Source organism: Pongo pygmaeus, chromosome 16 (assembly GCF_028885625.2).
Source record: "Pongo pygmaeus isolate AG05252 chromosome 16, NHGRI_mPonPyg2-v2.0_pri, whole genome shotgun sequence".
Classification (NCBI taxonomy): Eukaryota; Metazoa; Chordata; class Mammalia; order Primates; family Hominidae; genus Pongo; species Pongo pygmaeus.
In genome coordinates this window covers 49,598,497-49,610,553 of record NC_072389.2, presented here as the reverse complement: position 1 = coordinate 49,610,553, position 12,057 = coordinate 49,598,497, and the positions used below count along the sequence as shown (strand labels likewise).

General features: G+C 38.4%; 1 protein-coding gene across 2 annotated transcripts in view; it reads right to left on the bottom strand.

Annotated features, from left to right (window-relative positions):
* Nucleotides 1-12,057, bottom strand: part of GOLM2 (golgi membrane protein 2) — a 115,943-nt gene that overhangs the window by 7,077 nt on the left and 96,809 nt on the right. The window contains exon 9 of one of the 2 annotated variants that reach the window (XM_054452247.2): nucleotides 5,617-5,784. The exons of the other annotated variant lie outside the window; for it this stretch is intronic. Within the exon in view, the coding sequence (XP_054308222.1) occupies nucleotides 5,617-5,784 (168 nt within the window). The remainder of the gene's footprint in view (nucleotides 1-5,616; nucleotides 5,785-12,057) is intronic. 2 annotated transcript variants of the gene reach the window in all.

Genomic DNA, 12,057 nt, shown 5'->3' with positions numbered 1-12,057 from the left:
GAACCACCGCCCCTGGCCCTTTTTGGAATTTTTAAGTGAACAAATAAAAAGCGAAATCAGGATAACAGCAAATGTCTAGGAACAGAAAAACAAATGTACTCCCAGCTCAGGTACTTAACAAACATGATCTAGTTCCTAAAATTATTTGGACCTGTAATTATCTTCTCAGGAAAATAGAGATAACAACTGTGTTTCCTACCTCAAAATAATATACATGAAGGCAGTCATTACTTGCAATGTCCTCAATAAATATGAAGTATTTTTTTGTTAATTTATACCTGTTAGCAAAGTTTTAATATGGTATCTTCACGTTGTTTTCAGAATTTCATAGGACTTTTAAATTAACTAGAGTTCATATTCAGTGTAGCTATTCTACCCAGAATTCAAGTTTCTACCAATAACCTCTTTGCATTTATCTGTAAAGCAGTAGTACATGATTATGAAATCACCTAACCAAATCTAATGTAGAATAACAGATAACCACTAAATATAATTATAAGAACTAATATTTTAGTTCCTTTTAGGAAGCAGCAAAATATTAAATAGTTCATCAAGGTAAAATGAATATTAAAGGAATATTTTAAAGATATCCATAATTTATTAAATAATTCCTAAATTCCCTCTGAAGTCAAGAAAGGCTACCTCCATTAAAGAAAGCGCTACCATGGCTGGGTGTGGTTGCTCACGCCTGTAATCCCAGCACTTTGGGAAGCTGAGGCGGGCAGATCATGAGGTCAGGAGTTCAAGACCAGCCTGGCCAACATGGTGAAACCCTGTCTCTTGTAAAAATACAAAAATCAGCTGGACGTGGTGGTGGATGCCTGTAATCCCAGCTACTCAGGAGGCTGAGGCAAGAGAATTGCTTGAACCTGGGAGGGGGAGGTTGCAGTGAGCTGAGATTACACCATTGTACTCCAGCTTGGGCGACAAAAAAAAAAAAAAGAAAAGAAAAAAGAAAGAAAGCTCTACCGCCTGGGTGCAGTGGCTCACGCCTGTGATCCCAACACTTTGGGAGCCTGAGGCAAGTGGATAGCTTGAGATCAGGAGTTTGAAACCAGCCTGGGCAATATAGCAAGACCCCATCTTAGAAAATAAAAAAATAAATAAATTTAAAAAAGCAAGAATTCGGGGCAAAAAGCCAGTGAGGAGCCAGGTGCAGTGGCTCATGCCTATAATCCGAGCACTTTGGGAGACCAAGGTGGCCTGATTGCTTGAGTCCAGGAGTTTAAGACCAGGCTGGGAAACATGGGAAACATGGCTAAATCCTGCCACTACAAAAATACAAAAAACTAGCCAGCCGTGGTAATGCATGCCTGTAGTCCCAGATACTCGGAGGCTGAGGTGGGAGGATCACTTGACCCCAGGAGGTCGAGGCTGCAGTAAGCCATGATCATGCCACTGCACTCCAGCCTGGGTGACAGAGGGACACCCTGTCTCAAAAAAATATATATACAAAAATATATAATATAAATATATTATAAATATATAATATAAATATATTAAATATATAATATAAATATAAATATATAATAGAAATATGTTATAAATATATAATAGAAATATATTATAAATATATAACCATTTATATATCTATATAAATATATTATAAATATGCAAACATTTTTATTAAAATATAAGAATATATTTTATATATTGTTTATATATAATTTATATATATATATAAATAATTGTAAACACAGGAAAAATAGGCCTCAATTCTACAAAACACTCTACAAGTAGTGCTGACCCCAATGATTAATATGTAATGAACAGGTATCAGAGATAAGGCTGGAATGCTTCAGCTCCCTACTGGCAGATATGCTGCCAAAGCCTCAATTCATAATACACAGTTTTGGAGACCAAAGCCAAAGTATACTTAGGTGAAGCCAGAATCTTATCCTGCAGCTGGAATCTCCAATTCTAGGGACCTCACAACTTAAGAAATTACTCCTACTACTAGAGAGCAGAGAAGAGCCCCTATTGATAGAACATTAAGTGTGTGCTTCATTTTTTGTTATCTTTCGCTGTAGAGTCACAATGGTGGCAATAAAGTTTCTACTTTCTTTCATGGATTTGGGAATAGATCTGTTTCAGACATCCTGAAATCTGAAACAGATTTTCTCATAATACTTGTGTTATATATAATGATTCCAACTTGAATGTGGCCACAGAATTTTAAAACTGAGAAAGATCATTTATTCTAATCAGCAGTCTTCATACAGATGAAGAAATTGTGGCCCAGAGAGTTTAAGTGACTTGAAAAGCACTATACAGACTATCTCTTGATTCTAGACTAATGTCTTTTTCTTTTTTTCTTTCTTTTTTTGAAACAGAGTCTCGTTCTGTTACCTAGGCTGGAGCGCAATGGTGCAATCTTGGCTTACCACACGTCTGCCTCCCGGGTTCAAGCAATTCTCCTGCCTCAGCCTCCCGAGTAGCTGGGACTACAGGCGCCTGCCACCACGCCCAGCTAATTTTTGTATTTTTTAGTAGAGATGTTGGCCAGGCTGGTCTCGAAATCCTGACCTCAGGTGATCCGCCCGCCTCGGCCTCCCAAAGTGCTGGGATTACAGGTGTGAGCCACTGCGCCTGGCCGATTAATGTTTTTTTCTACTCTATGTTCTGCCTGCTTTGGCTACAAGTGCAAACTGTACTGGGAACCCAACCATTATTTCCACATTGGCACAGTGATGAACATTTGGAATACAACTTGTTGATAAATTAGGGAACAGCCATAATTACCTCTCCCTACTTTTTGGACAGTTAATAATATACCTAAAGAATTCCTGGATGGCCAGGTGTGGTGGCTCACGCCTATAATCCCAGCACTTTGGGAGGCTGAGGCGGGTGGATCACTTGATGTCAGGAGTTCGAGACCAGCCTGACCAACATGGTGAAACCACCATCTCTACTAAAAATACAACACTTAGCTGGACGTGGTGGTGCACGGCTGTAGTCTCAGCTACTCAGGAGGCTGAGGCAGGAGAATTGCTTGAACCCAGGAAGCAGAGGTTGCAGTGAGCTGAGATCGCGCCACTGCACTCCAGCCTGGGTGACAGAGTGAGACTCTGTCTCAAAAAAAAAAAAAATCAACTCTACAACAGGAAGATTCAGCTTCAGCCTGGGTGACAGAGCAAGACTCTGTCTCAATTAAAAAAAAGAATCCCTGGAAACATGTTAACAATTATTTAAGTCTCCTCAGTATTCCTTTTTAGTCAGTTCACCCAAACTTATCCCTCTTTATTTGTTGGAGCTGATGTTCCTGCATCTTTTTGTTCTTGGTCCCCTTTGTAGGTGCCCTATCCTGCCACTATCATCTAGAGAACACCAGAATGAGACAAGAAATGTTAAATGAGAACACTCAGCTCACGTAAGATTAACTTGCAAATAGGGAAATCCAAAAATGTAACAGCCCCTTCTCTACTTCACTGAGGACATCATCTTTTGTCATTTCCTTATATTCCTTAGTATCGGTGAATTTATTTTCTTGTGAAAGGAATGGGAGGGCAACATGAGGGTCTTGGGGACTTGAAGTAGAAGGTGGCAGTGAGAACCAGGGGAGGAAGAAGGAGAAGAGTACAAGAAAGGGAGAGAGAAGGCACTGAAAATAAATTTACTTACAATAGATTGAAACCCATACAAATATTAAATCAAAATTTTGTGACAATTATCAACTTTAAGATAGACAAAATATAAGAAATGATTGACAACAAAGATTGAGATAAACCACTATAATAAAAACCTCAAAATTATCCAATGAGATGAAAAAGCCCTTAAAAAAATTAGAGAATATTGAAAGTGTAAACCAAGTAAGCTTGTAAGACCAGAAGTTAAAGAGTTATTACCCTAGTCACAGTTATAAGAATAAACGCTCAATGAGAAAAGCATACAATTATCAGTTAAAGACAATCTGCAAAGTACTGTGGGGGGTGGGTATGAAGGTAGAAAAGGATACAAACAAAATGGAAGGCAAAATAAGTAAAAATTCCTGCCAAGAGCTTACAATCTAATTGGTGATATACATGCATGAAAAAGCCTTAAAACATTATAAATAATTGCAAATAAATATAATCCAAACAAATCACAAAAGCAATGAGAAAAAATGATAAAATTTATGAAAAAAGGATGAGATTATAGAAAAAGTACATAATATTGTAAGGTTATATTTATATCAATATCAATATTACCAAAAAGTGTTTGAAAAATTCTTATAAATATAACCTTATATAACTCCTAGCACATATTAATCTCTTTTCTATCCCCAATAATCATAATTTTCCTAAACTAAAATGAACTATGAAAACAGTGCCTAGGTAAAAGTCAGTCTCTAGTTTCCCTTTTTCCTACAAACCATATAATTTTCTAGAACAACTACATTTTCTTCTGGGTTTTATAAAAACAATGCTTGTCATGAGCCTAAATAAAAATTTAATTACTTTAAAAACAGCTAAGGAAGAAATCAAAGCATGTTATCATGAAAAATTTCCATGCATCACATAAAAATGTAATGTATCACACACTAAGGTCACAATCAACTTTTATAAAAAAGAGAAATAGCTCCACAAATACTACTAAACAATATAAGCAGGCAGAAAACTAGCCTAAAAACTTGCAATAGAGTAAAACACTCTGATATGCATGCATGGGTAGGGCTGCATGCACACAGGTAGATTCTGAACTTTCACTAAGTTAAATGCTCAGCAGAAGTAACACAGTGAATAAGAAAAATACGTTGAATCTGTGTAATAAATATAAAACAAATCTTCACATATTGATTGTTAAATATAAATTTTAAGCCTCTCAGAAAAAATTCAAAAATAGCCTTCCTCTGCTATGTCAGTGGTGAAATAATCTTATCTTCAGTGTGGAGAAGACCATTCCCTTTGTGGCTTTCCTTATAATGAAAAAGCTACCTGGGCAATATTTGTACCTGAAATAACAAAATGTTTTTAGATGAGAAATTGAAAAAGTGTATTTTCTAGAAGCATTTGCCTTAGGTAAAGTCTAGAGTCATTTTAAACAATTTAATTCTAAAATTTCTGAAGATTCTAAGTTTTAAATCATAGCTGTATCAATAATACACATAAGATGATAACCAAAATTTTTAAAGATTAAAATAATTTACAGATTTACAAATGCCACTATTATAAAAGTTTTCAAAATAAAACTGAAAAACTGCACAGAACCTCTTTGTATTAATACTGAGGTCAGCTGGGTGCAGTGGCTCATGCCTGTAATCCCAGCACTTTGGGAGCCTGAGGTGAGCAGATCACCTGAGGTCGGGAGTTTGAGACCAGCCTGACCAACATGGAGAAACCCCATCTCTACTAAATATACAAAATTAGCCAGGCGTGGTGATGCATGCCTGTAATCCCAGCTACTTGGGAGGCTGAGGCAGGAGAATCACTTGAACCCGGGAGGTGGAGGTTGTGGTGAGCCGAGATCGCACCATTGGACTCCAGCCTGGGCAAGAAAAGCGAAACTCCGTCTCAAAGAAAAAACAAAAAATTTAGGTTACACTGCCACTAATAAGTGGGGGAAATTCTACACAAATTCAACCAAAAAACTTAGAGGTGGGTTTCATGGTTATAGCATGGAGGCCACGCCCACGCTCACCTTGGACGTCTTCCTCTCCACCATCACCATCTTCTTCCTCATTGTAAGCCAGCTCAGCCTGCTTGTCTGCCTCATACTCACCTACGTTACCATCATCCCCATTATAATCCGCCAGTTTAGAGCCATGCTGCGGATCAACAGGGGATTCATTTTCATCAAAGAATCGGCCTGTGAAGTAGGTAGAGGATTAATTCAAGAGTAAAGACAGAAGAAAAGAAGGAATCTATACTGAAGGCAGACCAGAAAGTAAACAAGTGAAAGCTGGCAACTTTTGGAGTACTGGATATAAAAGGATACATTTTGTGAAGGTTATCCAAGATAAAAGTATATAAGAGGGAAGACTCCGAAAATATGTAACTTTTATTAAGAATTACTCTTTTGTGTTAATTTCAGTGCTTGCCACTTAAGATTTGAATGATTTCTTAAAGAAATGGGCACCATTTTTAGTAATGTTTTCCTAATAACCAATGACTTCTCTAATATAGGTATGACTAAATTAACACTTTAGGAGAATAAATTATTTTATTACTAGATATGATACATATTTAAAATTCGAAAATCTAGGCCTGGTGCAGTGGCCCACACTTGTAATCCCAGAACTTTGGGAGGCTGAGGTGGGTAGATTGCTTGAGCTCAAGAGTTTGACACCAGCCTGGGCAACATGGCAAAACCCTTTCTCTACAAAAAATACAAAAATTAGCTGGGTATGGGGGCATGCATTTCGGATTTCCAAAAAGGGATGACAAAGAAGGTAAGCCATCAGAATCCCTAGTGGTTTAAAAAAAAAAAAAATCCCAAGTAATTCTGGTGTATCTCTTCTCATTTCCTAAGACAGATTTTTAAAAAGACAATGGAATCTTAAGAAAACTGACCTATAACAGGCCAATATATTATACACATTCATAACCATTAGAAATCAAGAAGACAGGCCCGGTGCAGTGGCTCACACCTGTAATCCCAGCACTTTGGGAGGCCGAGGTGGGCAGATCACCTGAGGTCAGTAGTTCGAGACCAGCCTGGCAAACATGGTGAAACCCCATCTCTACTAAAAATACAGAAATTAGCCAGGCGTGGTGGCAGATGCTTGTAATCCCAGCTACACAGGAGGCTGAGGCAGGAGAATTGCTTGAGCCCGGGAGGCAGAGGTTGCAGTGAGCCGAGATCACACCATTGCACTCCAGCCTAAGTGACAAAAGTGAGACTCCATCTCAAAAAAAAAAAAAAAGAAAGAAATCAAGAAGATAAATAGACATAATACCTACTGTAGAAAACTATTCAACAATTAGACACTGAAAATAAATATGTTAGGCACACTAGGATCTGAATTAGAAATACAAGTACAACTAAAACTATACTTAGACATTAAGTTTAACTTAGCATAAAAGTAGATTTATTTTAATCCATAAAATTAACTTCCTAATAATGCAAGACTTTAAGACTTAGAAATTTAACAACTTTCTGTGATAGGTCTAAATTTTTAAAAATATATTTCAAAAATTTACATTGCAGGCTGGGTGCAGTGGCGTATGCCTGTCATAGCAGTACTTTGGGAGGCCAAGGTGGAAGGACTGCTTACGCCCAGGAGTTCGAGACCAGCCTGGGTAACAGAGTGAGACCCATCTCTACAAAAAATACAAAAATTAGCTGGGTATGGTGGTCCACACCTATAGTCTCAGCTACTCAGGAGGCTGAGGTAGAAGGATTGCTTAAGCCCAGGAGTCCAAGGCTACAGTGAGTTAGGATACTGCCACTGTACTTCAGCCTGGGTGACAGAGTGAGACCTCATCTCTTAAAAAAAAAAAAAAAAAAATTAGCCAGGTGTCTGTAGTCTCATCTACTTGGGAGGCTGACGCAGGAGGATCATTTGAGGTCAGGAGTTTGAGGTTATAGTGAGCTAAGATTGTGCCACTGCACCCCAGCCTAGGCAACAGCAAGACTCTATCTCTGAAGATAAATAAATAGATAAATAAATAAAATTTACATTGCAATGGAACACTCAGGAAAAAAAAATGAACAGCTTCCTTTGCTTGGAAAGAAAGGTTAAGTACAAATAGAATTATGGGGGTACTGGTCAATTCTACAGATGGTTCATCACATCATCAAGCCAATGTATTTCTAATTGTTGGGTAAAGAGTCCATCAGGAAAAATCGTTAAGGAACAAATTGCACTTACAGAGGCTTTTAAAGAAGGGTGGGTGTGGCCGGGCGTGGTGGCTCACGCCTGTAATCCCAGCACTTGGGAGGCCAAGGCGGGCGATCACAAGGTCAGGAGATCAAGACCATCCTGGCTAACACGGTGAAACCCCATCTCTACTAAAAATACAAAAAATTAGCCCGGTGTGGTGGCAGGCGCCTGTAGTCCCAGCTACTCGGGAGGCTGAGGCAGGAGAATGGTGTGAACCCGGGAGGCAGAGCTTGCAGGCAGCTGAGATTGCGCCACTGCACTCCAGCCTGGGTGACAGAGCAAGACTGTCTTAAAAAAAAAAGGCGGCAAGGCGGGCAGATCACCTGAGGTTGGGAGTTCGAGACCAGCCTGACCAACATAGAGAAACCCTGTGTCTACTAAAAATACAAAATTAGGCAGGCATGGTGGCACATGCCTGTAATACAGCTACTTGGGAGGCTGAGGCAGGAGAATCGCTTGAACCCGGGAGGCGGAGGTTGCGACTCACCGAGATTGCACCATTGCACTCCAGCCTGGGCAACAAAAGCCAAACTCCGTCTCAAAGAAAAAAAAAAAAGAAGGGAGGGTGTGGGGACAACAGGAGACTGAAGTAATTGGAGTAACTGGGGCCAACAAAAAGCATGAATTCATCTTAAAACTATTCTAGTATAAGCTTGGATATGTACAATATATAAATAAATAAATAGAGAAGTTGATGAAATAGAGTTAGAGAAAAGAAACATACAAGAGAATAGGTAGGCTATTCGTAAGAAAACACTGTGTCTCCTAATTATAAATCAAACATTTTGATGGGCTTTATTATCTTTTTTTTTGAATAATAAAATAAATGATGTCAATATAGGCAGTAAAAAGAGATTTATAGAAATCTGTATTTTCTTTTGCTTTTTTTTTTCTTTTTGAGACCAAGTCTTGCTCTGTCGCCCAGGCTGGAGTGCAGTGGCCTGATATCAGCTCACCGCAACCTCCACCTCCTGGGTTCAAGTGATTCTCCTGCTTCAGCCTCCTGAGTAGCTGGGATTACAGGCCCCTACCACCATGCCCGGCTAATTTTTGTGTTTTTAGTAGAGACGGGATTTCACCATGTTGGCCAGGCTGGTCTTGAACTCCTGACCTCAGGTGATCTGTCCGCCTCAGCCTCCCAAAGTGCTGGGATTACAGGCGTGAGCCACCACGCCCGGCCTTCATTTTAAAATCAGAGTTATGAAATACAGAAGACTCAAAACATTAGGCTAAGACAAGGTACTAAAAAATATATATCATTTACTAATATTGTCAAACATGGAGTAAAGAAATGTCCCACCTGTACCTGTTATAATATTCCAACAGAACAATTTAAAATTTCCTTTTTTTAGGTGTTTGATGATCTGACTAGCCTAAATTTAGTCAAAATTTTAATACTATAATTACATAGATACTCAGATAATAAAAATATCAACAAGAATGAATAATGACACAATTGCCCTTTGTTAAACAGTGATCTGTGCTATTATATATACAGAATTATCATGTTTGGAGAAATATTTATAGCTAACCTTTAATACTGGGCTTCCAACATTCTCACAGACAACAAAAGTTGAAAAACACAGAACCAACTTACACAGAGTTGCCAATCAAGTTAAGGAGATCAGACAAACTTTGCATTAAACATTGAAGGAATATAATGGTACAGACAAAAATGCATAATACTGATCAATATAACAGACTGCTAAATTATTCAACATTTAAGAGCCACATGTCAATGTGAGAAAATGGAAAGTTCAAAAAGAAGACAATTATATTTGACTATGACAGGGAAAGAAAGAAGCACTGAAAGAACAGGTAAGAACAAAGATGGGGTATTTAGACGATAGTAAAGAGATTAATTTGACTGGATTTATATGAGAAAGTTAGAGTAAGTTTGAACAAGCAAATTACGGATAGTTATGGGGCCAGGCACAGTGGCTCATGCCTGTAATCCCAGAACTTTGGGAGGCCGAGGTGGGTGGATCGCCTGAGGTAAGGAGTTTGAGACCAGCCTGGCCAATATGGAGAAACCCCATCTCTACTAAAAATACAAAAAATTAGCTGGCTGTGGTGGTGGGTGGCTGTAATCCCAGCTACTTGGGAGGCTGAGGCAGGAGAATCGCTTGAACCCAGGAGACGGAGGTTGCAGTGAGCCGAGATTACTCTATTTGCACTCCAGCCTGGGCAACAAGAGTGAAACTCTTGTCTCAAAAAAAAAAAAAAAAAAAAAAGTCTCCTATATTCACTTGTGGTCATTGTTTAAATCCAATGACAAAGTATATAGAATCTCCTATATTCACTTGTGGTCATTGTTTAAATCCAATGACAAAGTATAATGGAAGTATCTACAATGCTTTCATCCATCCATGGTTCACTGATGTATGTGATAGGTATTGCACTATGCACTGTGATACAAAAATAAATCATAAATCTACAGTTGGGCATGGTGGCGCACACCTGTAGTCTCAACTACTCAGGAGGCTTCGGCCTAGGAGTTTCAGGCTGCAGTAACCTATGATCATACCACTGCATTCCAGCCTGGGTGACAGGATGAGACTCTGTCTCAAAAATAAAAACAGAAAGCAAAAATAACATCCTATCTTCATCTCCTATAACTGAGTATAGTAAGGAAAACAGATAAGTAAACAAATTAGGTAGTGATAGTATGTGTGCTATTGCACACTGCTCTAGAAAGTAACATCTGAACATGGAGACAGTGGCTTCAGTTGGCTTCCTTTTGATAGAGTGAGTTTGAACATTATGTAGGAGGCAATAACCAGTAGTCAAGATTTCTTTTAAGCTCCCTGAGAACTGAAATCTGATCTGCCTTATGCCCTACAGTATCTCCAGTATCTATTTAGGTAAGAAGCTATGAGGACTTACACTAGGAAGACGGAGGAAATGTTAGAAACTGATGAATTACATACATTTAAAAATGACAAAATGAATATATGGCATAATGGAGCAGAAAGAGTCAAAGGATGATTCCAAATCCTAGCCTGGAAACTATAATTAATGCTACCTATACCCCAAATTGGGAAGGTATGAGAAAGCAAATGTTGCTTTAGATAAACTGAATTTGGGGCTACAGTATGACATCCAAATGAAAATGTTTTATAGATACATGGCTATCTGGATCTAGAATGTAGGTGCAAAGTGAGGGCTAAACATGTAGATTTAAAACTCATAAATTTCAAGGTGATCGGTTAAACTATCAGAATATAATTTTAGGAAATAAATATTTACAGAAAACAGCTATAAGTCAAAGAAGTGATCTTGGGGAATGACAATATTTAAGAAGAGAAAAAAGTAATGAGGGCAAAGTTATCATTTGATGGTATAAATCTTTGATGTGTGTGTGTGGTTTTTTTTTTTTTTTTTTGAGATGGAGTCTCGCTCTGTCACCCAGGCTGGAGTGCAGTGGCGCGATCTCAGCTCACTGCAAGCTCCGCCTCCCAGGTTCACGCCATTCTTCTGCCTCAGCCTCCTGAGTAGCTGGGACTACAGGCACCTGCCACCAAGCCTGGCTAATTTTTTGTATTTTTAGTAGAGATGGGGTTTCACCATGTTAGCCAGGATGATCTTGATCTCCTGACCTCGTGATCCGCCTGCCTCAGCCTCCCAAAGTGCTGGGATTACAGGGGTGAGCCACCACACCTGGCCTATGTGTATTAACAGGAATTAAATACTAGACTTCATCTCTGAGGCATTTCAACTTTTTACAGCCTTTAATACAGTTCTGCTGCTCTGTAACAAAACTGTTAAATCTGTGCCCAGCTAGGGGAGTAATAAAGTAATTATATTTAGTTTGGATCCTAGATTTCCTTATATTGTTGCAAAATTCAATTGTGCACTTGAATATTATTTTCACTCTGGTGGCCAGCTGAAAATGATTTGATTATCAGCAACAATATAGCTTCATCCCAATAGTTTAAACATGAGAACACAAAGAAACAACACACCCACTAGCTATTGAAAGTCTTTGAGTTGTATCAAGTTTGAAAAATTGTAACAGATTATTTTCAATATTTAAATTCCTTTTCTGGGCTAAGTGAGCTAAAGTCTATTAAACATATAATAAGCATGTATGGCATGTATATGAAGTAATTTTTCATATATTTTACTTTAATTCATATACCACGTGGTCTAACTTCATATGCTCCACATCACCTAATTAAGCATTTAACGCACTTTTCAATTCACGTTAAACAACACAATAAAACTTCAAACAGAATGCTAGACATTCTGTAAGA